At 42.6% G+C, this 27,668-nt stretch overlaps 1 protein-coding gene across 9 annotated transcripts in view; it reads left to right on the forward strand.

The window, feature by feature from the left end:
• Nucleotides 1-26,223, forward strand: part of STXBP5L (syntaxin binding protein 5 like) — a 189,269-nt gene extending 163,046 nt beyond the window's left edge. For 7 of the 9 annotated variants that reach the window (XM_039717752.1, XM_039717751.1, XM_039717754.1 and 4 more), the window contains 7 exons: nucleotides 3,285-3,455; nucleotides 15,544-15,783; nucleotides 16,680-17,040; nucleotides 17,990-18,155; nucleotides 19,912-20,023; nucleotides 20,402-20,622; nucleotides 21,635-26,223. In XM_039717752.1, the coding sequence (XP_039573686.1) occupies nucleotides 3,285-3,455; nucleotides 15,544-15,783; nucleotides 16,680-17,040; nucleotides 17,990-18,155; nucleotides 19,912-20,023; nucleotides 20,402-20,622; nucleotides 21,635-21,676 (1,313 nt within the window). In that variant the 3' untranslated portion in view covers nucleotides 21,677-26,223. The remainder of the gene's footprint in view (nucleotides 1-3,284; nucleotides 3,456-15,543; nucleotides 15,784-16,679; nucleotides 17,041-17,989; nucleotides 18,156-19,911; nucleotides 20,024-20,401; nucleotides 20,623-21,634) is intronic. The other 2 variants (XM_039717758.1, XM_039717759.1) reach the window with 1 other exon arrangement.
• Nucleotides 26,224-27,668: the final 1,445 nt, after the last annotated feature.

Raw genomic sequence — 27,668 nt, forward strand, 5'->3', positions numbered from 1 at the left:
TTAAATTAATGCTCAGAATAGCTATAAACTGAGCCCTGGCCATTTAGTTCACTATCCACAGGGAGTAGACAGGCTATTCTCCTGGCATAGTGGGATGGCTCTTACACAGTTTGGAGACTGCTTCCAGGATAAGCTCCACTAAACCCTGGTGCCCAAACATATTGCAGTAGTGTGAGACTGGCTGAAGGGATCCAGGAGCACTGGAGAGGATAATTCTAATTCCCTTCACCTCATGGGTAGCAGCACCCATGGATGTAGGAGGTGTAGTACCATCCAAGGGGTGGGAGGTGGTAGCAAATGCAGTGGTAGAAAAAAGATCTTTTGTGAAGTGTTTTCTTCAGCAACAACTCTTTGCCTCCTCCAGCAGAAGAGAGAGTGAGGAGCTGCTGCACTATTGTGTCAGTAGCACAGAGCAATCTGTGCCCTGCTGCTTAGGTCCAACATTAATGTCCCTGGTGTCAGCTAATGCTCCTATCAATTAATATTTCTGAGCCAAGAAGAGCCCTAGTGACCATGTGACAAAAGCAGTAATCCAGCAAGGACAAAAGTGAAAATGTTGCTTTTCCTTACAAATCAAACAAAGCTGGAAAAAAGCCGTGTTTTTACAAGCCTCCTGTACGTGCTCTTTGGGGTGGCTGGGAGACATCTGTCATGGCAAAGGAGAATCAGGTGACTCAGGCCTCAGAGGGGTAGTAAATCACTGCAGTCATTCTGAAAGGCTGAGAGCTTGAACATTCTCATTCTCCCTTAGAAAGTACACTGTAGAAAGTAGTACATTTTTTTGTTCTTGTCACTTTTCTTGGACACTTCATCTTTCTTCAGACAATGGAGTAAGGAACCCTTTCTTAAGCAGTACATAAACTTCCTTTAGAATTGTTTTGTATCACAGGCCTTAGAGCATTAAGAAATGTGAGAAGTTAATTTTTAAGTACACACATAGAATTTTCTCATAGATTTGAGTGGTCTTTATCTGCTGGATTCTTTTCAGTTCCTCCATGAAAAAAATTGCAGTCATGTTTCCTATAATTATCTTACTCATTGTACAATGCCTGTGTTTTTAACTAAGGCTTGAAGACCTGCATTTCTTCTTGTATACATTTTTTAAAGTTGTATCTAATCAGAGGAACAGAACGGTGTTAAAATACAGACAAGTTTGTAGCTGATCCCTAAAATCCCTCTTCTGCTTATTGTTACAGCATCCACTAATATTTCACCAACTTCAGTGCTTGAAGGGATATCCCTGCAGCTTCTAGGATGAGGCCTGATTTTTGTTTTTCTTCCCAGGAACTGGCTTTGCTTATTCAAAAAAGCATTGTCAAAACAGCTAAAGGGAATTAGGTGCCCAGATCCTCATGATGACTTCATGTGGGTCTTCGAAGGTAACTGAGACAAGCCAGCATACTTAGAGAAACATAGCAGCACTTCTCTTATGCTAAGGCATAGCGAACAGGGGTTGGGATGTGTTGTGGCCATTCTGTGCAATGCTCAGGGGAGAGGACTCACAAATGCTGTTGATGTTTCTATAGAATATGATTTTTTTCACTCTGTTATGTTCCTCACCACTTCCTAGGATTCCCCCTGGAGATAATTAGCTATCATGCTGAAACACCTTCCCACAAACTGAATTTTGAAGAAAGGAAGCTGCTGGATGAGGATGTGTCTGTTGCTGAGGTTGAACAGTCAGCCTGTGTCCTTGAACAAAGCCCCCGGTCTCAAAGGACTTTCTGCTGAAATATACAAACAGTTCCAGCAAATTTTGGAAAATTTCCTAACTAAAAATTGAATGAGTCATCCACATCAGTTTTATATCTGCTGTTAGCTCAGTTAATAGCCATGTATTAAGGAAAAATGACAAGAATCATGGAAGTTGTGTCTCCTACAGAGCTATTTTGTTACGCAGTACAGATACTAAATTGCTTTCTAATCTATAATTCTGAACATTTTTTTCCACTTTTGTTCATTAAGAGTGATCTTTTTTCACATGGAAAGGACGTGTCTTGCACATTCAAAGGCTACATGTACCACACTGTACACTGTATTCAGTATAGGACTGGAATTTTGAGTGAATATAGAAATAGCTTTTCATAATGTACACTGGTGCTATCATGACATGGTAACCAAGAAATAAATTTATCTGGGTATATGAGCATTCATCTTTTCCTTGAATACAATACAAATCAAAAAGAGTTGACTGAATATGATACTTAAATGCAGACTCTTGAAGACTAAGATAATTCTCAGATATAAATAACCCAACATTTAAAATTAAGGCAGAAACCCCAAGATTGTCCCTACCTATAGTGTTGAGCTTTTACAGTTTTGGATAAAATCCTCAGTCTGCTTGCATGAACCTGAACTTTTGTTTTGCTTATTACCTGCTGTTTACTTAAAATAACCTGCTGACCAAAAGTAATCCACTTATACCTGGGTGTGTATCCTTTCATATGCTGAAAGGGAAATTGTGTTCATTAATTCTCCTTGTGTTGTCTTGCCCGGCATGAGAGGAGGAAAAATACCACATTAATATTTTACTGCCCAGTCCAGTTCTGAACTCTGATCCAAGCCCTGATCAATGGATGTTGTGGTTTAAAGACCTGTTGACCAAGAACAGATGAATGCAGTAAGATTTTGAAGCAGGCTTGATTTGTTTCCCACCCCATGAGACAGCAACATGCGCTGTGCTGATTGACCATGGCCTCATTTCTATAGAGCTGTTGCAGACAAATCAATTGTTCAGCAGTTTCCTTAGAAGTAAAATAAATCTATGTGATATATAAAGAATGAAATACTTAGCAATATTATGGCTATTTTTGTAATTATCTCAAATAGTGGCCTGTTTCCTGCAGCTTTGAGTCAGGCAGGGGAGATGTCTAGCTCTGAATTCTACCCTTTAGTAAATTATAGTTTCAGTTCTTATGAGAGCAAAAAGGAAGGAAAACATTCAAGTTTACTTGGTATCTCCTCAGAGACACAACAGCAGGGTGCCAGTGTTACCAGCAGTACCTTGGTAAATGCCTGTGTGCACAGGTCAGCAAAATGCTGTGGGATCTGCAGCTCTAAGAACACGTGCCCAGTTCTGTGGCCCTTGGTTTTTTTCAAAGTATACCTCAAAGATGTGGTGAGTTATTTTCCACATCCATGTGATGGGTTGGTAAAACAAATCGGTAGTTACTCACAGAAGATTTGATTTAACCCATTCTCAAGTGTCAGAACACACATCTCTCCTCCATTCTGAATCTCGGGCGCTGACACTTTACCTAGCATTTGTTGCATTCACTTTCCAGATCACGTGAATGGTCACTGTACAAGCCCAACATCCCAGAGCTGCAGTTCAGGCAAACGCCTTTCCAGTGCAGATGTGTCGAGAGCAAACCGCCGAGGGCCCGGCAGGCCCCCCTTCAGGAAAGCCCAGTCTGCAGCCTGCATGGAGATTTCTCTCCCAGTCACCACAGAAGGTGGGTGGCAATGACTGTTCTGCCAGGTGTTTGTGAATTTCTCGCCAGGTGTGAAAGGGAATAAGTTCAGCAGGATTCTTGTCTGGGTTATTGCCTTGAGCTAACTAACGCTTTAAACTGTGGTAGGCAATCAGCAGCACCATGATTCTAACCCTCTTATTGTGAGGAGCATTTGTATCCTAAGCCACCCACCTGCATCACAGTTTTGGCTGGAACCAGTGCTCCCTGTTTTCCACACCTGTAAATGAAGACAGAGCAAGGGGAATTATATAACTCAGATTGTCTACCTTTGTATTTTTAAATGCAAATTGTTTCAAATACCTTTGTTATTAGTGGCACAGGGCTAGAAGATTTGATTTTTTCATTTTTATGGTAACATAAAACAGCATTTTTTTTTCTCCACATTAATGACTGATTATGAACATAACATAATCCTTTCATATAGCTCTCTTTATTTGCCACAAAGCATGGTAAGTAACACTGTCATGTAAGAGCTCCTGATGGAAAATATACCACTGCCACAGTAGTTTCTATTGCTGAGTGTTTTTCTTCATCCTATGTAGTACCAAACTCTTCTGGAATTCTTGTATGTTGATATTGCTGGAATATCAGCACTACTTGTACCTGCCAAGGCCACAGTATTATTTAATCCTTTTATGCTTCTTTTTTTCTTCCATCCTTCCAGAGTAAATAGGGTCACTGGCAGGCAGAACCCACAGCCCCCTAAGGTCCCACTGACTCTTGTACACAAAACATTTAGCAGTACAGTGATACTTTCAATGGCATCATGTTGCTTTCTGCATACCTGTGTCATGAAAGATTCACTTTATGTCCTTCATCACTATTTATAATACCTATCAAGCTTAATATAAAAGTGTATGCCTTTTAGAGATAATAATCTAACTTGCTTTCAGGCTTGAGAAGTAAATTGCATTAATTGACATTAAAAATTCCTATTTGAAGGAATCACTTAAATAGTATTAAAACTTTCAGTAAAGTCTGTTAGTTAGTCCTTCAGTAAAGGACTGTTGCAAGAGCAAGCCAGACAATCTCCAGAGTCATTTATATCAGCATGTCATGTGATGGGGCATGGTTGCAGTTTGTCCTTGGGTGTGTGGATTTGTGTACAAATCACCTTTTTGCAGGTTTGTTGACTAAAATAGTTTTCTGGTTATTTGTGGTCTCCCAGTAAAGCAAAGCCTTCTGTCCAGCTTGTCTAAACTATTTTTCAGTGGTATTAATTTTTTGTGTTCTAGCTCTGCTGCTTGATCTGCCTGGAATGACTGACATTCCACTGTTCTTCTTGTATCTTGAATTTCTAGACATGCTCAAGTGGTTTGATGTGTTTCTAAAGAGTTTTCTACTAAAAAATATGGTGGAAGGGGGTATGATGATTGAAAGATTCTTAGTCTGGGTGAGGGAAAAGGAAGAAGAGAAAGTAAAATCTTTGAGAAAGAATATGCTGATAATAAGAATTCTCTCTCTAACGTGAAAGTGGTTTTGACCAAAACCTTCTGGTTGAGCTGTTCCAAAATAAAATGAAAAAATTCCCCTCTTTGCTAAGAATTTATTGGCTACTTAGGAGCATATGCTGCCACAAAAAATAGATGTATTCCCAAGAAATTATTTCCTTTATTTTTATATTCTCATGAGGTGAGTCAAGATACATGTTTTATATTCTTTCTAGAAAGGCAGCTTTTCAGGTTAAAATTTGGTAGGATTTTATTATTCTACCAGAGTAGAATTTTGATTAGTTTGCTATCTCAAAAGGACTTCTTAGACATTAAAAAAAAAGCCTTTGTGTGTGGGTAAATGGTTCTTACCTTTTTTAAGCCTGTCTCCAAGGCACTGATAATACTTGGAGGTTTTTTTTAATAATGCTTCCAGTTCCTGTTCTTTACAACCTCTTCTATATGATTTGATTAAAAAGATAATACATTTTGGTAAGTAATCATAAGACATATATTAGAATAATAGATGAATCTTCTCCCCTTGCATTGGATTTCAAATTCTACTTACTTAAATCTGACCTCCTGGTACAATAGGAACTGCATTTCCAGCATTTTCATCAAGTCTATTTTCAAGAAACTTTCACACAATAAATTCTTGTGACTTTGTTCCAGTGAGCTGATTGTCAAGATTTTGCTGACTCTCACCTCTTTACTTCTGCAGAAGGATTCCTAATACAGACAAACAGTTTTGAAGAATGTCTTTCCAATGATGAATCATAGGAAGGAAATGGGGGGTGGGGGAGAGAAGGGTAGGATAGTTCTCTTGTCTGCTGGTTGAAATATTGCAAACTGCTCAGATTCATACAGTGCTGATATTTCTCCCACATTCATAGCAGAATAATTCAAAAGCCAAGTAGCAGTGGCAGAGAAGTGGTGCATCATTACTGCTACTGCCTAAACCTATGTTTTCCCCAGTCTCTTCATCATCCTCTTTTATACTTTTGAAATGCTGCATGTTGTCTCAGTATCTTCTGCTTTCAGAAATGCAGCACTCTTATGGCTGCAGTAAAAAAATCTGTAGTTCCTCAGTATTCTATATCTAATCTTAGCAAAAAGAAAGTTAGAACCTTGCAAATTCTCACTAGCATATTATTATTTATAAGGGAGAGACTTTTTTTTTTATGTGAAACACTGGAACAGGTTGCCTGCAGAGGTGATCCCTGGATCACAAGGTCAGATTGTTCAGGGCTCAGAGCAGCCTGACCTAGTGGAAGCTATCCCTGTTTGTTTCAGGTGGGTTGGAACCAGATGACCTCTAAAGGTTCCTTCCAGCCCAAACTACTCCATGATCCCATGATCAGATTCTAAACAATTTGGTTTTCACATATACTTTTGATTAAGCACTCTATTTCTTGAGATTATGTAAGAATTTATGGGCATTGTAAACAAACCCACAAATACAGGAAATTCCATTGCTGAGCTTCAAGTCCCTTTTGAAAAGAAGTTTTTGAGATTTCAGGAGTTAGTGATTTTATTTCTTTGATAAGGATTTCTTGCACAGAGTATAAACCACATTTTTTTATTATCAAGTTAACATTGTGCTCTTAAACAGTGATAAAAAATACACATTAATGCAAATTATTCTTAGCCAATAAAATCCTCACAGGGATTTTGACCCATGATAACATTCTGTAGAATGGGAATGTGTTTTGTCTCCAAGCTTACTGGATTTCTTTGGGGGCTGTAGCCATTTGTACTGCTCATGTTTCAGTCTGTTCCAGCTCTGGGTTCTGACTAGCACCCAGTTTTTTTCTGCAGGTCTTCACAGAAACACTGAAATAGGGATTAAATTTTTGTTTATCTTCCTGGGGAAAATGTGTGGCTCAACTGTTTTGCCTTCTGTACTGTGGCACAGACCCAAAATAGTCCATCTCAGCCTAAAAGCTTAGGTAGTTTTTAAACCTGCAGACATCCCAACCTGATCAAGAATCACAGTGTAGATTAATAGATCCCAAACATCTTCTTCTTTTCTGCACAGGAAAACAAAAAATGTATTTTGTTTGAATTTTTAATTGCAATTCTAGATTAAAGAAACCCCTGAATTAAAGAAACAGTGGCCTTAAGGAATAAAAACAAAATTGCTGTGGGAGGGAGCTCTGTGTGGTTGTACTTTTGTAGCTGGTGGGTGCATGGATATGTGCACAGATCCACGTGCTGGCACACATTTCTCTTTGGTGTGTTATGAGAAGCCTTTCAGATTTGATACTTCTTGGTTATTGGTTGTTTTGTTTTTTTCCAACACTGCTTTTTAAAGCTGTTTTTCATTCTCCACGTTTCTCTCTGGCTTGCGCTACCCGAGTCTGCCATTTTTTCCTCCTTGTCTGCATCCATACAGAAATCTGGGAATTCTGCATACACATGTCCTCCTGTGGTTCCATCATACATCATAGGAAGAAAGTAAAGGCAGAGTGTTTTTCCTTTGAAGTGTTGTGTTTGGAAATTCATTTACTTCCAGCAGCAGTGATAGAAAACTGTCTTCCTTTTTTTACTGTTATTTTATTCCCCACTATGTTGTTTTTAATTAGACCAGCCTAATCACCTTGTTCTATGAAGGCCATTTACATATTGGTGTTACAAAATTGCCTCTGAACATGGAATCCTAGTAAGGTTTTGCTGTGCATTGTAATTTTCTAGGAATGCTTTGGATTTCCTTTAAAATAATTCAGTTTCAGCACTTAGCTTTTGGGTTAACTCTGTTGATTATATCTAGTTAAAATTTGATACAGAGCACTTGAATTGAAATGTCACTGTGAGCTGGCAAAACGAACCATTCTAGTAGTTATTATTTTTAATAACCTTATCAAAATTATATGGCAAGTACAACACGATTTCCATTTTAACTGATCCAGTATACTTTTATACCTGAAGTTTTTCTTTTGTGTCTGAATATGCATAGGAAGAGTACAGTTATTCAGGGATAAGTTGTTCTCTCATCTGCATGATTTTGTCCAATTTGTTTTGGAAAATACACAGTATTTGGTATATGCTATATAATTTAAACTTTTTTATTCATCAAAAATATTTGTGAAAATTATCATCTAAAAAAAGCCTTTTAGGTAGCCGGATAGAAAATTCCAGGTAAGTCCAGTGTGCTGTAGTTGGGATCTAGAAACATGATATTGAGTAATTATCCTGGAAAAAAGGCCACTGCCTGAGGAAGCAGACTCACCTGGTATTGTGCTGAGCATTGCAGTGTTTGCTGTGCAATTTATATAAAATTTATATCATTTTTCTCCTGTCAGTTATGGCTGTGCTGTTAAGCTGTCTCCAGCAGTGCTGGATCCATAACACATTGGATTTTTTTACACTGGATGAGTAAATGTGGCTATGAGGTTTCCTTCCCATGTGGCAAGGTTGGGGGTAGAAGAAGAGGTTTCTGTTTTTATCACTGGCTCTTCTTTTTCTTGAGTCTCTTGGGTCTGAAGCCCTCATGTGGATGTGAGGTAGGTAATGATGGCCAAGAGGATGGTTGGTGTAGCTTTTAAGGCACTGCTTCCTAGGCCTCCAAGGAAACAGAAAAAGGGCCTGGTTGCTTGATCTAGAAAAATATTGGGGGGGAAAAAAGCACAAAATTATTCAAATGCATGGCTGGGTACTGCAGAGAGGAAGGGAATAGTCAGCTGTCTGTGTCTCTTGAGAAAAGGACAGGACATAAATTACTGAGGCAGAAGCCTGACTTAAGGAAGACAGTTGGGGATTCATTTTGATCACAAGGGTAGTTAACTGCAGAAATTAATTCTCTGAGGAGGTTATTGCTTCTCTGGCAGGTTTTCAGAGCAGCTCATGTTCTCCAGCACATTCCCTTTGCCAATGCTGTCTGTGTTGCAGAGTGGATCATTTCTGAACGACCCCCAAGCAGCCAAGCCAGACTGACTCTTACCTGATCCCCTGGACGTGGCACAGCAGTCCCGGGGCCACGCTTCACGAGGCCCCTGAGTGCCATGGCTTTTCACAGCTGGACTTCCATAGCATATGGAAAAGCCCTTTGCTTGATTAATTAATTAATTTCTCAGGGAGGGGCTGATGGTGTTGATTCTTCCTATAAATCATTTCAGTTTTGCTAGCGTTTGAAGTTACTTTGCCATCAGTGTAATTGGTAAGACTTGTATAAAAGCAAAAAGCTTAGAGACACTGTGGTAAACCACATTCCCACTAACATTTCTGTTTATCACCATATTTCTTGTCTGTGCACTTCTGCAGATGAAAATGTTGCAGAGAAGACCTGTTCTAGATCTAGAAAGTGTGTTTCTTACTTTCCTTGGAGTATGTTTTCTGTGAGGTTCTACTAGGATTGACTTGATTTCTTATGAGAATCTGCAAATTTTCCTTGTTTTTAAAACAACTAACTCAATGAAAACATTGTTGTTCTTACAGTCACTGAATGTCTAGTCAGTTTAGTCAGTTTTAATTTAAATAATGATTTGATTCCAGGTGAAGCTAATTTCACACTGTACTCTAGGCATGTTGAATTTGAGGGTGAGTTATACCCTAAGTACTCAAATTTAGGTTTTTTCCTTACTAGCCATCACTTCAGATCAACACAGTGTTTTGCTATATCCATGGTCACTTCCCTTGGCCTGCCTCTTCCACTTCCAATGCCCCTGGAGGTTCAGGGTTTTTTGGATCTCTGAATTCTCACCCCAATGACAGCCTGGGGTGAGGTGCTGCTGAGGTCCCCAGCACCATGGGTGCTCCTGGTGAGAAAGGTGTGGGGCAGGGATACTGCCATGCTATGGCTTCATCATCTTCCATGATGCCTTTTGTCTCCACCTTACCCTTGGGTACTTCCATGTATAAAAGGTATACAAGTTATTCTTTCCTGAACCGCCCAATGACAGCCTGGGGATGAGGCTGAGGTGCCCAGCACCACGGGTGGCCCAGGTGAGAAAGGTGTGGAGGCAGGGATATTGCCATGCCATGGCTTCATCATCTTCCATGACACCTTTTATCTCCACCTTACCCTTGGGTACTTCCATGTATAAAAGGTATACAAGTTATTCTTTCCTGAACCATCAGTGTTATGAAAGATACTTCAGCAGAATGGATAGTTCAAGTTGGGGTTTCAGTTCTAGAGAATTGTGATGTCTTTGATTAAAGAACACATGTCCAAGCTCATCAACTAAGTCCAAATTGAGCTTTTAGTGATGTTAAAGACAGTTTGCTTGTGTAAGTCAAGAGAAGTGATTCATACAATTAAATATGGAAGTTAGATAGATTCTTACTGCAAAGATCTTTTGCATTTTCATAGAAATTATTTCAACTTTTTCAACATGAAGAATAATTCTGCTCTGACAGTTCCCTTCTGATTTTAAACCTTGCTGAACTAAAACTTAAGCCTCAAGTTTACTATAATCTGGAAATACCAAAGATCCAGGTCTACTGTCTTGAATCTGTTTTCTCTTTCAAGCCTTTATTTGCCATCCATTCCATCAGTGTTGTGTCAGTGGGAATTCCATGAAACCTTGCAGGTTACACTGCCTTAATTGTAGCAACTTCAGGGCAATACATTTCAGAACTTTCTCCAGGGAGGGTGAAGCATCCCACAGCTGTGAGCTCCATGAGAGCACAGCCACAGCCATTCCAGTGGTTGGAAAGCTCTGCAAGCTGCATATCCACAGCATAGTTTTAGGGTAATTTATATAACTTGTTCTGGTAGGAAATAATTTGCAGTAAAATTCCAGATTATTAGCACATTATTTGTGCTTAGGACAACTTCTGCTGCTTTCTAGTGAGTTGTGTTATGTGGAATGCAGCTGTAGAGTGGTGCTGTTAAAATCTTGGTTTTATAGCTAATCAAATGTGCAGTGTTCCTTAATGTGTGTTACATCCTGCCCCTTTCTCCTCGGTGTTGCTGAAGCATGGCCATCAGCACCATGCTTGGTCTCTGTGTCTCTGTGATGCTGCTGTGCACAAATTCATGCTGTAAGTATAATTCCTTTACCATATATTTCTCTTGACATTCAGAGCTTTGAATGCTTTCCTGACTACATAATTTTGAAAGTGACAGATTTGTCTTAAAATGCAAGATGATGGTCTTAAACTGGCAAATGTTTTAAATAGTTCCATTGGCCTCTGTTAGGTTTGGTGGTTTTGGATTAAAACTTTTAGAGTTCTCCAAGTGAGGAGAATATAAATGATTCCACTTTTTTTTCCCCCCTGATTATATTGATTTCCATGTCAAAAAGGCCAGCTTTTGTATATATTTCATAAACAGATCAATTACTCATTACTTTATAACCAGAAAAGAACCTATAAATAGCATCCAAGACACTGACAATCAATTGAAAAACTCTTCAGTAATGAATGTAAATATTTGCTATGAAAATGTTGATCTTTGTTACTGGGAGGTTGGGTTTTTTCATTCCTCTTAACAAGTGATACTTCTATTTTTCTGATTCCTAACTTCATAAAGAAAATCACTTTGTTAGTCCTAATTCCACTGTTTTATAAAAATCCAAGGAACAGTTTCCTGGAAGATAGGATATGTGAGGATGTGTTCCCCTTAACAAAGCTTTTGCTGCAGCTGAGAATAGCCAAGTCAGAACATTCCCCTGAGCAACAACATACATGTGGAGTTTTTTTAATTCCATAGGAAAGTGAGGAAATTCTGGTTTTATTTCTGCTAAGCAAAAGGAAGTTAAAGGATAAAAACCCAAACCTTTGCAGTCTTTGCTCTGTACAGGTGAATTGAAACACGTGGAATCACTTACTCAATCTTTTAAATTCTCAGAAAACCCCTAAGCCCTAAATTAAATGTTCCCCTAGACACCAGTGCGCTGCAGCAGGACACTCTGTCAGGCAAGGAAGGGGCTGGGACAACTGCTCAGGGCTGCTTTTTATACATGTCATGATGATGTTTGGCTCAGTCATTCCTGTCCTTTTGCAATGCATGTGCCTTTGTGGCTGTGGGTGGCTTTCCCAGTGCTCCAGCACTTCCATGGAATCAGGACATCCTCACACAACGAGCAGCACTGCACTGCACAGAGGATGGACAGAGGACTCGAAAGCACCAGCTTCCTTTTTAACCTGCCTGTGCATTGAAGTGTCCTGTGTGTTTTTCCATGAGGTGGGAAGCAACTTGGAGAGGTTTTGGTTGCTTTTAAGTCATAAAGCCTCTGTTTGTATGCTGCTGGCTCATCACCCAAATTTAACAACCAATCCAGTGTCACAAAGGAATTTGGTTCCTGAGTTTCCATCTGCACCTCATTAACCCAAACCCTACATAGGATGGGGCTGAATGCAAACATTTTGAAGTAAGCAGGGCTACTCTTAGGACAGCAGTGGTGTTTATTCTGTGTGGCCTTGACCCATGGAGTGCAGCTTTTTAAAATGCACTGACTGCAGGTAGTAATGCTTTAGCTCAGAGCTGTTCATCATCCAAGAGCAGCATCTCCCAAATTGCAGTCACTGCTTAGCACTCAGGGGCCACCGGGTCCCTCTGATGGTGCTCTCTGCTGCCAGCTGCAGGAACAGCCTGGAGACCTATACGGGAGAAAAGCCAAGAAATCTGGGTGTGCAAGAGGACAAGGAGAAAGGATGTGGTGGTCTGAGGGGCTGTGTGGGACCTAATGGATCCTGGGAGATGGATATGTGCCTCTCAGAGAAAAGGGAATACTGGGCTTCCTCAAATCAGGAAGCAATCTAGAGATAGAAGCATATTTATGAGACAGGGCCACGTAGCAGGATGTCCTCCAGAGGAGGAGAAGACGGAAACTTCTGAGGAGCTTTTCACAGGTGAGTGTCCTGTCCCCTCACTGAAGCACAGAATCCAAATCAGCTTTGACAAGGGAGTGGTTCTAGCTCAGACTCCTGCAGAAAGATGTAGCTGACATTCTGGCTGCACCCATCATGCAGAGCAAGAAAAGGAAAATAGAACACAAAACCTGGAATATGGTGGTTAAGGATTGCTACAGACTGGTAAGTCAACTTTGAGAAGATGGGATGTCATTTTAAGGCATAGAAAGCACACTAGTAAATAATTTAGCAAATTTTTAAAACTTCCCAAGGAAAGTGCTTTTGTATTTCTCCAGGATACAATTGCATGCTTTCTAGATGAAGAATTTGGAGCAGAATCTCTTCGAGAAAAGTGTCCCAGGGAACAAGACTTAACTAAATTTTATCCTGAAATCTGGAAAGGCTAGAGATTTCTACCTTGCTTTAGAGCCAGCCAGTAAAGTCACATAGCAGTTGCAGACTTTGCTGTTCAGATATGTTTAATGACATCAAATTTTGGCATATGTCTTGCTGATCTTTAGAATTTCAGTTTGAGTAGTGTATTTAATAGAAAATGGCACAGTATGTTCCCAAAAGTGTCCTAAAGATTATATCTGTTAGTGTCAGTTTTGCAGAGATGTATTAGTTAACTGTACTGCACAGGAGTGAGGAACATTTCTTGTTAATTTAGGGAGGGAGAAAGCTTGATGACACATGCAAATGGCACATCATATATTTAAAGTAATGTGTATGTCGCCTACACCAACTGCATTTGTCCTTTCAACATCTTTCTTAGCTTGAGCACCACCGTTTTTTGAAATTTATGTGACTGTGATATTAATACACCTGTTAAAGAGAAGATTAATTACATAATAGCATTTTTATTAAAGATTAGGTACCCTTTGGGAGAAAACATATATATATATATATATATATATATATAGCCATGATGATTTCTGCCTTGAAATTACTGTCTTCCTTTCTTTACCTGGCAGCTGTCAGTGCTCAGGAGGGAGCTGGGCCAACTTGTTCCCTGCAGGAGGAGTACAAAGTTCTTGGGGTCATGGGAGACACTATTCTCAAGGTATTAGCAGCTGTGTCTGTAGATGAGCCAACAATCCCAGTTTATGCAGCTACATGGAGCAGTGCTGAGACACAACTAGAGAGCTACAACAGTGCCTAAACAAACGTGGAAATGGGGTGAGGGCAGTGCTTGGAAGTTCAAGTAGACATAAGCTTCTCTTCCATGAGAGTGAAAGTGAAGTGCCAGGAACAGCTGTCCTGTGAAACTCATCTTTGGCATGCTCCAAATGGCCTCAAAGGACACAAGGTGGCCCAAGTGTGAAAGAGTAGCAGGAGAATGTGCCCCAAACCTGTGTGCCAGCACTTAAGGCAGAAGCACACGCAGAAATACTTGGTGTGTTTGCAGCAGTGCCTTGCCCTGGTTCTCTCCAGTCTTCCTCAGGGAGCTGCAGTGTAGGGATAACTTTACACTGAGGCATCTGGGCAGGGGAACACAATGCTGCAGTTTGTTGTCTGAGGAAGAGATTCACTGGCAAAGCTGCTGCTCTGGTGGAGCACAGGAACCATGTATACAGTGTGGGGATTAGCTCAGTTTTAAGCTGGAGTATGTGAGAAAGTAATTTTCTAGTTTTATTCTTCAACCATGGCAGAAACTATTCCTCTTTTTAGACACTTCTATTGGCTCTGAAGAGGTGACTGTTCTGATCTATAAAAAGGACAATTTTGTACCAGGTACAGATCTGCTTCATAATGACAGGTTCAGGAGCAAGACCTTTATCTCACATCCAGTACCTTCAACTATTTCTCCATCTCCAGTTCTTATTGTTGCAAAAGAGCATGTGGGGTTTCCAGTGATCTGATCCCATGTCTAACTACAGGTTGGTAAACAACAGCACTGGCATGAGTTGTTTTGCAAGGACTGTGCAGCAGCCAGCCCTACTCCCATATTCCTCTGGCTCCTTGACTCTTCAGGAACTTTTTAGCCCTCTGTGCTTTATAGCCTCTGATGTTCCTGCTAATGCCAGGAGCTCCCTCACACAGCTTCGTGCTTCCTGCCTGGCACTAGACAAAGCAAAGCTGAGCTCCTCAGCCTTTTCATCATTACCTCTCTCTGGAAAGCTCAGAGAGAGTCTCTGTACCTGGGCACTTGCAGTGGGGAGAGCACAGCTCTGTCTCCAGCTGGCTCTTGATGCTGCTGCTAAAGCTCAGGCAGTGCCAGCTCACTCTGCAGCTGTTGCCAAGGGCACAGAGCAGGTTTCTCACTTCACTCCCTGGGAAGCCAGAGTGGATGTGTACCCTGAGACGTTTTGGAGACTGGGTTCAGTTCAGCAATGGATGTCCTTTCCCCAGGGAGGAGTTATTAATACCTTCACAATAAATGATGGCTGTGAATGCAGTGCTAGAATGTCCTAGTGATGACAACAAGAGCAGAGCAGGGGACACATGCTCTGAAGCTGGTAATGGCATCTCCCTTCATGTCCTGCAGCAATGAGATACATGGATTAATTCTAAATGCATTGGTAACATATGGGTATAAAATTATTTTGTGCTATTTAGAACAAGTCCTTTGAGCTAAGGCTGTTGTAAATTCTAATTAGTCCATGCTAATCTCCATAATAGGCAGCTATTTCTAATGCAGATCTAACTGATGATGTCTGACAGCATTTTCCACACTTATTTATACACTGGCAGCAAGCTGGTATCATGCTAAGGTCAGAATGTTTGCTCAGGTTAAGAAAACTTTATTTTCTGTACTCCACAGGGAGTTTGTATTTGCTGCAGGCTTGTGCCTGCTCCTGGAGCACTAATTTATGCCTGTTTGCTTGTATTTATTTATGCAGAAAACAGGGAAAACTCCTTCAGCCGTTCCCGAAGCTCCAGCGTGTCCAGTATCGACAGGGACTCGAAGGAGGCAATCACAGCTCTGTACTTCATGGAGTCCTTTGCCCGAAAGAACGACTCTGCTGTTTCCTCCTGCCTCTGGGTCGGGACGGGCCTCGGGATGGTCATAATCCTGTCCCTCAATCTGCCTGCTAGTGACGACTCGCGGCAGTCAGAGCCAGTCATGGTGTCACCAAGCGGTGAGTGCAGCTCCCTTCCTGCTTTTTGTCTGTCTTGGTACAGTGGGGCAATAACTGCATGGTTTTGTATGGCCTTTTGGGCAGAAGCGTCCCAAAAAATCAAGCAGTGGTCACTCACTGAGTGGAGGGCACACAGGTAAAGATGCTCATGAGGGACCAACAGCCTCATGGACGGAGACTTTTTGGTTGTGTTAGTTCCAACAATTGCCTTGTGTAACAGGCAAAGTTACATATTTCTTGTGAGGACCAGGAAATTACCAGAGCTCCTTCATATTGTGAAATTACAGTCCTGTTTATAGTTCTGTCTGGGATTCTGCAAGCAGTTTGGCTCTCTCAGTATCAGAAAGCTGCAGAGAAGCAGAAGGGAGTTCAGGAAAGGAAACAAAAATGTTGGCAGGTTGCTGTACCAGGAGAGACCTTGGCTGAGTGAGTGACAGATGGTGTAGCAGAGAGAACAGAGGGCTGAGAGGTCAGGTCTGAGGAGAGGCAGCATGTGCTTTAAAAATGGACAAAAAATGGAGAATGCACAGAAGCAGAGGTTTCCCACCCCAGTTTGTTTAGAAAAACAATGCTGGAAGGTCACCAGACTTGGAGCAATTTTACTGCTGGGGAATAAATATTCTACTAGTATAATGTAGAGATAAACAACAGGCCATCTTTAACAGCATGTATCACATCCATCATTATAGATATCAGCTGCCTGAGACCTTTCCAGTACTGGCAGGCTGTTTGTTCACCTTCTCATGTGGTCAAAAAGAACTGAGCAAGCACGCCTTGTCACCTTGGCTGGATTAATGTGTGTGCTGTGTTTACAAAAGCTGGGTGTCAGCTGTGCTGTGCTGGCAAGCACTCTGGTTGTGGTGCCAGTGGCAGTGAGAGGAAATTCTGTTCTGCAGGCACCGTCCTGACACTGAAGGGAGCCGTGCTGACCTTCGCGTGCCTGGACTGCATGGGGACACTGACACACCAGCCCTATGAAGTATGGAGGGATCCACACAGTGCTGATGACGGTGACAAAACAAGGAAAAGGAAACTTGTCATGCATTCCCCTTCCTCCTCCCAGGATATGGGTGATCATCAATTTGCAGTCATTTGTTCAGAAAAACAAGCCAAAGTCTTCTCATTGCCTTCCCAAACATGTCTTTATGTCCACAACATCACCGAAACGTCCTTTTTATTGCGAGCAGATGTGGTCACCCTCTGTAACAGCGTCTGTCTGGCGTGCTTTTGTGCTAATGGGCACATCATGACACTGAGGTACTTATCTAACTCATTTTGTGGCAAAACTAAGCAAAGAGGTGGCACAGTGCTGTCATGTTCCACTTGTGTTAGCTCCAGAGTACCTGATGCTCTGCGTTAACTCCCCGGTGGGTGTGGTTAATTCCCTGCCTTGATGCAGCCACACCTGATCCTTGGGCTGTCTCCATGGGGGGAGTTAAGGCAGGCAGGTGCACGGTAAAGCGAGCTCCTGGTGTTTTCTAGTAATCCCCTGCCTGTGACAGTGGATGGCTGGCTATGATAAAAGAAAGCCCTGATAATGTGCTCAGTTATAGTGGGTCAGGTATAGAGAAGTATAAAACCCAGCCATGTAAAGGGTTCTGTGTATCCTTTGTGAAGTCCCAAGTCCCACTCTTGGCGTTTCTGAAGTTTTTCTGTTCAGATCACTTGGTTTCCCTTCCTTGTCCCCTCCCTCCAGGAGCTGACTGTGCAGTAGCCCTGTAGCTGTACCTTCACCTTGCTGCTCCCTGTTTCCCTGGCCAGGCCATGTAAATTTGGGAAAGTACTGTCCAGAACAGCAAACCCCAGGAAGCTGGAGGACAGCAAAGGTGATGCTGGAGCCTTTGTCCACAGGGTGGAAGCAGGGCCCTGCCAGGCCCTTTCCTACAGATGTCCCTGCAGGCCTTGCCCTGCAAACAGCCAAACCGTGTGGCACAAGCCGTACCGTGCCACATGCACATCCCATATCCAGACAGAAGCAGAAGCCTTAGGGGCATGGAGGCAAGGCAGCTGAAACTCCTCCATGCAAGCAAACAAAATATGATGGGAATGCAGCGTTTTTGTGGCAGAATTTTTCAGCTTAGAGCTGTACTTTAACTGTTGCAGTTATGAAGAGCATAAAGGGAAGTGTTGGTTTAAAATGCAGGCACAGAGCAGGTGTACCATGTGTGGCAGCTGGTGACTAACCTGGGAATCTGCTTCTCCTCAGCTTGCCCAGCCTTCGCCCGCTGCTGGACATCAACTATTTGCCTGTCACAGACATGAGGATAGCACGGACCTTTTGTTTCACTAACGAAGGGCAGGCTTTGTACCTGAGCTCTCCCACAGAGATCCAGCGCCTGACCTACAGCCAGGAGATGTGTGACAACCTGCAGGTAGGGCTCACACCTCACCCTGGTGCCTGTGTCTGGGAGGGACAGTGGCCTCACTCATCAGGGAAAACTGGCCCTGATAAGGACAGATCTGCTCCTCTCCACTTGCCCTGACTGAATGATGCCAAACAACTGAGAGAGGTCAGCAGCTCTGTTGTTCCTCGGGCTTTTTCATGCACTCTCACCTGTGCAAAAAGTCTTTACAGTGTTAGAGATGGGCTGGTTTGGTTTGGTTATTTTACAATGAAAATGCAAATTAAAATGTCATTTACTGAAGAGAAGGAATTGTGAGAGGTTACAGGGAGATACATGACTAATAAAAGAAAAAAAAGAAAAAAAAAAGAGGGGGAATAAGTTCTGGGTTATATAATTAGCAGTGAACCAGAATGGAAGTATAAAAGAAATGGTCCTGCCAGCACTCATTATGCCCTAGGGAATAACATGTGCTGAGCTGCTCAACTCACATCACAGCACTGTCTGTCTCAAGTCTGAAAAGGCACTTTGAGGAGCGAACATTGCACACCAGAAAGATTATTTTGCAAGGAGCCAATTTTAAAATAATCTAAAGGTTTGACCAATGCATCTTAGATTATGGACCTACAGCAAGAGGCTGTTGCATGCTAGTTGTTTTTTTTTGTACCAGCCTTAACAGCACTATGCAACTAGCAAGCAAAGGGAAACACAGCCCTTGCTTCTCTGTGCTGCTGGAGTGTGGCTACTTTTAGACAAAAAAAGGTTTGCATGGTCATTTTATGTGTACAGAACGCAGATGACCCAGGATCACCTGCTACTTGAAAAACAAAGGTGGGCTGCATGAGAGCTCCACTCAGGCTCCAAGGGCTGCAGTAATTTTTCTCCCCAGAGCAGGTGACTGTGCAGAGGAGCAGTGGCTGTGAGTCACAGCGCTGTCCTCGCACTCAGCCCCCAGGAGCGAGCACTGTGTGCAGCACAGCAGCTGGATCTGCCTGCTGAGGCTTGCCTGAGCAAACACAGAGCTGAGCAACAGGGCAGAAACTGTTCTCAGTACACACAGCCCCCTGGTTTCAAACACTAATGGGACTGCACACTTTTCCCATCAGTTTTTTTTCCAGAGAGCCTGCTTTTCCTAATACTTCTGCAAATAAATCTGAGCCTGACATTTGTTGGGAGTGACTGCTCCAAGATGTGGCACCAGAGCAGCGCCTTCAGCAGATGTGCTTATTTAGCAATGCTGATGGCACACTAATGGGGTGGGGGAAGGTTGTAGGAAGGTAATGAATTTTGTTTAAAAAGAAAAAAATCAACTAAAAGACAAACCACCAAACTCTGAATTGCTGGCAAGCGTTGAACTCAGGTGTGCTATAAAAAGAAAGCAGGGTGACTGCCAGCCTGGCTGGGCAATCACTAAAGCAAAATACATAATGCACAACAAATTGTTTATTCAATTAGAGTGTCATCTCTGCTGTTTCTAAGCAAAATGTGACCTTATCACTGGTGTTTTCATTCTATATTAGCTGCAGGGTTTTTTTTCTCTGGTAACAAACCTGGGACTGAGCAGTGACAAACCAAGTCCCTTTGAAAGCATGAGTGAGTCCAGTTAGCCCAAGCATTTGTCAGAATACACAAATATTACCTGCACCATACTGTTCTCACAGCAGACTCTTTTAAAACTAGTTGATTAGGTCCAGTGCATGTGTCTTGTTAATGAAAATCAAGAAGACACCTAGAACCACGTTCACCTCACTAACCTTTCACATGGACTTTTTTCTGGCTTTACTAGGACATGCTTGGGGATTTGTTTACTCCCGTGGAAACACCAGAAGCCCAAAACAGAGGCTTCCTCAAAGGACTTTTTGGAGGAAGTGGACAAGCTTTTGACAGGGAGGAGCTTTGTGAGTAATTTATTGCTTGGGGGTTTTGGGGCAGACATTCATTCTTGAGATCCCCTGTCCTCGTTATCTAAGCATGGAGCAGTACACAAGATTTAGGTGATTGATGAAAAGAGAGAGTTGACCTCGTGGAGAAAGGGGAGGATCCTTATCTGCCATTCCTTAACTCCTTCACCTTGGCAGCTTCTTTTGACCAGCTGAGTGGGGGGCACATGACTGCACTGCAGATGTGGTGGTGGCAGAGCAAAGCCTTCCAGATGTGCCACCTGCCCCTCGAATGATGTCACTGCTGCGAGGAGGCAGCTCAGGCCTGGGGAGCGCTGACAGAGCCAGGCCAGGAGCTCACCCCTGTCTCTCTGTCCGTCCATTTCCCCTTTGCAGTTGGCGAGGCCACGGCAGGAAAAGCCTCGCGCAGCCTCGCCCAGCACATCCCGGGGTCCGGCGGGATCGAGGGCGTGAGGGGAGCCGCGGGTGGGGTCATCGGGGACCTGACTCGCGCGCGCATCGCCCTGGACGAGAGGGGACAGAAGCTGGGCGAGCTGGATGAGAGGACTGCCAGCATGATGGCCAGCGCAGAGGCGTTCTCCAAACATGCACACGAGGTAGGAGCCCTGGCACCCACACCCTGCAACTGGGAACTGCCAACCCTGCCACCCAGCCTGTGCTTCCCTTTGGGAAAGCCAAGTGCCCTTCTCTCCCTTCAGCCAGTCCTGGTGTTGGAGGCGTGCTCATGTCAGCTGGCACGGCATTGTTCCTGCTCCCAAACTATCAGAATGCCAAAAACAAACACACCCCTTCCTTTCACGTTTCCAGAAATGAGCATCCATTGTTAGCCTCTGAATTTAGAACATGGCACTTCTCATCTTGCCTTTCTCACTAATTCGTTATGGTTTGGTTTTTTTAAGCCACTTAATGCAGCACTTCCATGCAGTAGGGCAGAAAAGAGGTAGGTGGATGAGTGTAGAGGAACCTTTACAGATCTTACTGGGAAGAGGAGAACATTACTAGTACAGCCCTGTGGTACTGTTATGTAGAATAGGCCTTGCCAGGAATAGGAATAGCTTCTGTGCTTGGAGCTAGAAATGGAAAGCTTTCCCATCCCACGCTGTTAAGACTGGGAAAACTAAAATGATTTTTCTTGAAGATAAAACAACATCAAAGCACGTTTTTCATTTAATGTGCATCACATCTCCGGACAAGACCTTTACATTTTTCTTGGCTTTTGTTAGTGTGAGGCAGAAAGAATGTGCCTTGAATTGCAAGAAGTTTATATAGTCAGGGCATATCTACTATGCTCCATAGAGAAGTGTCTTTTTATTCCTATAGAAAGCAAGTTCCTTTAATTTTTGAAGAAGAAAAGTAGTTAAAGTTCCTCAGGGAAAGTCTTGTAAAACCAGCAATAGCAGGCAACACTTTTTAAATGTAATGACTATGAAATTAAATATGAGATCTCAGTGGACTCAAGACCTGCTGACATTGTTAGTGAAGTATTGCATTGTTCTGCATTTATTAATTCTGAAGTCTGACAGTTAATGGGCCTAGGTCATGTGTGGTCTCTCATGTGCAGGGCCGTGTTTGATTGCCATTTGTTTGGTTTTTTCCCCATCTCTGTAGGTGATGCTCAAATACAAGGACAAAAAGTGGTACCAGTTTTAGACTTTCAAGGAAGCTGCTTGTGGCTTTATTAAGAACACTGTTCAGGGAAGCAGCCTTTATTCCCAGATCTACCAGTCACTGGCCAGAGACAGTTTTTTCTCCTAGAAGATGTTTTCCTGTTACTGTTGTTGGATTCATCACAGTGGACGTCAAGGAGAAATTTTACAAACCATGGGATGGAAGCTGGAATCATGAGGGTCGTTCCAACAGCTGACTCTTGGGGTGGCCAATTTTTCCCAAAAGGAACTCAACCATCACTGTGGCATGTAGTTTTTCAGAAGCTGTAGGTATGAACTGTGGGGAGTGCGTCTGGTTAAAAATATTCTGTACAAACTCGAATGTTAATGCACTTATAAAACTTTGCATGACTAATTGCCAACTTAAAAAAAAAAAGAGAAAAAGGAAGCATGTTGTGACCGAAGAAAAATGGGATTTATTTCTATTCTGAGCAAAAAAAAAAAAAAAAAGAAAGAAAAAAAAAGAAAAAGAAAAAAACACCTTAAATTACAAAAATCTTTATTTTTTAAAAGTTACATTATAAAAAGCCAGGACATTTCAAGCATGTTTGCTACTGTTCTCCACATAAAAATGAGTTGAGCTGCATTTTCTTATCAGCTATTTATTTCCCTCGAAAAGCCTTGCTCAAGGCAATGCTCTTTAACTCCTACCAGAAAAATAAATAAATTTAAAATCCTATCCCCAAAATGTAACGATTTTGCAGGTAGCTGGACAGGCACTATCTAACAAGATCATTAAGACATGTCATAGATGGTTTATTTGCAATTCAGAGCACATGAAACATCATCCCAATCTATACATTTAAAATGTGCTCTAGATTCATCTGTTGTCCTTGAAGGGGGGCTGTGGCACTTTTCATCCCCATGGAGTCTGTATCACTTGGTTGCCTTATTTCCCAGTAGCAGGAATAGAAAAACAGCTTTGGAAAGCCTTTCTTCAAGTTAGGAAAGGCCAGATGGGAAACCACATTCCCATCAAACACTGCTCACAGAGGCTGCTCAGCAGCTTGCAGAGCAGCTTAAGTGCTCAGCTGAAATTATGAGGGGGCCTGCAAAGAAACCCCCCCAAAACCTGTGACAGAAAGGGAGATTGGAGCAGGAACACAACACAGTGGGCCAGGGAGGAGCATGGAAAACCATTGTCAACATATGTATGGAGCACAGATATAAAGTGACACCATGGGTGAGTGGCAATTTGTCCTCTGCTCACACTGCTAAAAGTAATTTGCTTCTGCTTCAGAGTGGCTTGTTTGGTTTTTGCAGTGAATGCTGCAGGAAACTCTGCGACCTGCAGCCACAGGAGAGAACAGTAAGCTGGATTCATTGCCTGTCCTGCTGGAGTGCTCCACCCTATCCTACAAGACTCACTGCCACACAAGTCAACTGTTAGGTTAGAAATTTTTCCAAGATTGGGCTGAAAACAAGGCACTGAAGGCTTGTTTTCATGTGTCTGGACATAGTTTCAAATTAGAAAAAAGGAAGTGAGGAAAAGCTGGAAAAACAGCCTTTAAAATTATTCTTTTGAAGAAGTGTAACATCTGTCTCTTCAATGGACATTGATGGAGACAGGCACCATCCCATTCCCACCTAGACCTTAATTTCACTGTGTTTGTATCATCACAGTGTTCATATGGTCCCTCTCAAAAACACCTTTTCCTTCTTCTTCCTTTACCTACAATAAAATACAGCCCAGGAAGTTGTACCATCCACAAGTCTGGCCTCACAATTGGCCCACTGCACAAGCTGAAGGCTTGGAAGAGATTTGAGGTATTAAGTTTTAAATTCCCATTGTGGCAGAACAGAATTTCATGATTTACAGGATTTTTACATTTTGCTGTAGCCAAAATCAAAGTGATGGCCCTGACAGGTCTAGCTCAACTGGGAATGAGACTCCACAAGTTTCTCTAGCACAGGAGAAACTGCTCTATGTTGTCAGAACTGTAGAAACTTGCAGGGGAAAAGGTCAGTGCCTGAGTAATGCCTGGGCTTCTGCTGAGAGCTAAGGAATTGGAATTGCCCGTGACCCAAGAGGATTCCTCTGTGTGTTTGTGTGTAAGCATAAACCAAATCTGATGCCAATAGGAACTGGGTTGGGGAATTCCTTCCAGGGGCTGGGTCACAGAAGCAACCACTGGTGCCTATGAGGAAGCACTGCTCTAAGCAGGCATCAAGAATGAGGAATAAAGGAGAACATTATGGCAAGTTGACCTTCAGTTCAAACCTGTACTCACTGGGCCTGTGCTCTGGCCTATAATCCAAACCCACTGGTCTCTGAGCAACAAAATCATTTGGGGCAGCATTCAAAATGTCCAGCAGCCAGCTTATTTTCCATTCTTCCCTGGTGTGTGGCAGTCAGAAGCAGCCCCAGAGGCTGATTGGAATTGTGGGATCTTTGAAGAAAACTTAAGAGCAGCTTCTGACTGCTGATCACTGCAGCTCACCCAGAGAGAAAAGTGTCCTCAACAAGTCTTTACACAAGGCCCAGCTGACTCTGGCTGCCAACAAACAGTCTCTACTTTAACACCAGGGTGAAAAAAAAAAACCCTGCCAGTAGATTTCCATTTGCATTTTTATGCAACAGAGAAATGAGAATTTAGCAGCCCTCAAACTTACAATTTTTAATGCTAAACTTTTAAGCAACTTTTCTTTAGTACTCCCCATCAGGTCACAGCTTTCCACTCTTACATATTTTACATATTTCCAGACAGTTACCAATTACCATTTCTGTTAAGTTCACCACTTGTGACTATAATTATCAATTTTCTTGTAGTCTGTAGAGATCTAAAAAGATGTATATGTTTGTATATAGAACATTCTATATATATAATATATATATGTAATGTACATGTTGTATAAGTTTGTTAGTGCACACTGTTAAATGCTTTCTATCAAGATTTACCATGTATGTGGAAAAAACCCATCACTTAAAAAGTTCAATGAGGGAGGAAAAACTCTTGCCTGGGTGATTTATTGTGAAATGAGGGGGAGTGTGGGATTTTTGCAAGGCTTGCCCTGCACACTGCTCAAGGCTGTCAGTGACAGGCATGGAGCTGCAGCATTCCCAGCGAGGAGCACAGCATCTGACTCTGAAAAAGACTGCAGGACTGTGACTGGCTGGAGGAAAATCAAGGACATTGGCTGTCACTGGGTGTTGAAATCTTTCTGTGCTTTCACCTTTCCCACTCAGACAGCACCACCTCAAGCAAAATCCCAAGCCTAGATGTCTCTTCAGCCTCGCAATCCTCAGCTACACCAGGCCAGATTGGCTGGAAATATTAGTTCCGTTTAAAATGCTGTTTGTTCATTTAGATACTTTGTTCTCTCACGTTCTTCTCTCCAGGAGCTCTGTCACAATCAGATCCAAAACCAGTTACACAGAACTTGCAACAGCACACACACCTTTGGGTTTGATCAGATGTTTGTAATCTTATGTCTAGTGCTGTAGATAGACAGAAAAAAATGCATTAAATTAGATTATTTATAAGTCTGCAGAGTTGGCAAGTCTTCAATGAAGTACAAGCTACTTTATTTATTAATAAAAAAATTAAATCTATTCCTAGATCTTTAACTTCAGTTGCAAGCATTGAATTAAAAGACATGACAATTGAAATTTTGAGAATCAGGTTTTGTTTTCTGTAATTACCTGGGGGGAGGGGGTTTAAGTTTTTTTCAGTTCTACAGTTCTGTCTACATTAATTAGTCATTTCCCACAACACCAGGATTGTTACAAAAATGTGTAACAAAAATACTCTATTTACTACATGTATTGTATAAAATTATCACATAAATCTCCTCTAAAACAGTTTATACTCCTTTTCCAGAATCCCTTTCACACCACAGTGTGTGCATAATGCAGGTGGGCATAGAAAGCTCTTTTTTTCAATAGAAACCACTTCAGAGCTGCATCCAGCCTCAGCCCTCCTTCATATACAAACTGTGTGTGTGGCAGCACAGGCAAAGCCCCAGTTTTTGGTTAATTATGCCCATCAAGTAGCCCAGGCCCTGCCCCATCCATCCTTCCCCATAGCCCAAAGGTGAATTCAAGCACAGCATATTTCAGTCTTGAATGTTTCTTTGCCCTGGCAGGCTCTGGTCAGAGCACACTCTCTCTCATGAAGGAACTGTGTCTGGACATTGGCAGCCAACTCTTCCTCTTAGGTGTATAAGCAATAGTCACGTAAATGAGTGTTTCCATTCATGTGTTTTGTTTTGTGATTAAATCAACAAATCAAACGTTGTACTTTTTTAAATAGCAGCAAATATTCAGATTCAGTGTCAAGGAAATGTGGGCTGAGAATGTGTGGGGTTTGTTAATGAGTCATTACCTGTCTCTCAGAACGAAGGCTGATCTGGGGTGAACCACACACTCCTGTGCTAACCATGTCCTGTCTCCACAGGTATCCTAAATCAGTATCACAAAGCTAAGGCATCTTAAAGTGAGGCTGTCTCGTGCCCCCATTAGCAACCAAAAAATAAAAAATAAAATTTAAAAAACAGAGGGGAAGAAAATAAAGGAAAGAATTGATACTAGTTGGTGTAATCTCTTTTTTTTCCCAACTTCTACTCCTACATTCTTTATAGTATTTCAGAGGTGCATGGTTTGTCTAAAGCCTTTGGTTGGAGTTTTCATTTCTCATTCAGGAATAAAAAAATTGCAGTCGTGGTTGTTGCTGGGGTGGGGATGGTCACCTTCCTTCCTCCAGCAGCTCCTACCAGGACAGAACCCACGTCCAGCTGATGTTCCCATGCAGAGAGCTCACACGGGGCTCCTGACTGCCATACGAGCTGGAATGTCACCAGCCTTGGAGCAGGGCTACCAGCCAGCCAAGAGCCCTTCCTGTCCCTCCCACTTCAGCGTGAGCTCTGGAAGGGCAGGAGTGTAAGGGCTCTTCCCAGCAGCACCTCTGAATTGCTGTGCCAGGAGAAGCTCCAAATGCCAGCCAAAGGTGCTGAGCTCCCCTCTCCCTCTTGTCAGCTCTGTACAACTCTCTCCATGGAATGCAAGCAGCACGGGAGAAAGGCAATAGGACCAAAGCAGATCAGATTACCAGTGTCATTATTTGTCACCTGCCTGTCACAGCTTCCAGTAGCCAGGGAGAAAAGGAAAGCAGCAGCAGTACAAGCTTGTGGTGTGCATGTGAGGAAAAGGACCAGGAGGCTGCAGCAAACATCAAAGGTGTGAGTTCCTGCTGCCAAGGCTGGGCAAGTCGTGCCCCGTATCAGCAGCCAGCTGAATGCACATTTGAGTCACTCTGAGCAGAAACAGATGGGAACCAACCAGAGCAGGCTGCTCAGCAGCTCCAAGGGACAAACTCTCCCTGTGAGGAGCTCGGTCCTGCAGGTTCCCATCATGAACACAAGGCACTCCCAGTGACCACAGCTGTTTGCCAGGACTACATCCCAGCTGGGTTTTTTTGGCAGGCACATCCCTGCTGGTGCAGCAGCCAGGCAAGGGCAGTGCAGGGCTGCTGTAGGAATTCTGTGTGCACTGAGGGACAAGGCTGTCAACAGTTGTAACAAACAGAACTCTTACCCCTTCTGCAGCATTCATCTGTCCTTGTGCCAGGCTGTGCCAGCTGACAGAGGCTGGCATTGGCTGTGAAGGGAGAAACACACAAACAAGCTTAGGAACAAACACTACCAGATGCATCCCATCCTGACTACACAGACTGAGACTAATCTGCACTCTGGTTATCAGGTCCTGAATTAATAAAATGCCCTCAGCCAATCAGAGGTGGGGGGAAAGGAGCCCACAGGCAAAACCAGGTAAGTAATGTGAGCAGCCAAGCTCCTTCTTACCACCTTCAGAAAACAACATAAACCCTTTTCTGCAGTTCTGGGCAGTGCCTCTGCTTACCTGACTTAGCCCTCTTCTGCTTCCACTGCTCAGTGTCGCTAAGAGTTAAAGTCTAATCAGAATTGAGGAATGTAAATAGCAGCAATCAGAAACCAGCTCAGAGCCAGTCCCTGTAACA

The sequence above is a fragment of the Passer montanus genome, unplaced genomic scaffold (genome assembly GCF_014805655.1).
Source record: "Passer montanus isolate IOZ18808 unplaced genomic scaffold, ASM1480565v1 scaffold39, whole genome shotgun sequence".
Classification (NCBI taxonomy): Eukaryota; Metazoa; Chordata; class Aves; order Passeriformes; family Passeridae; genus Passer; species Passer montanus.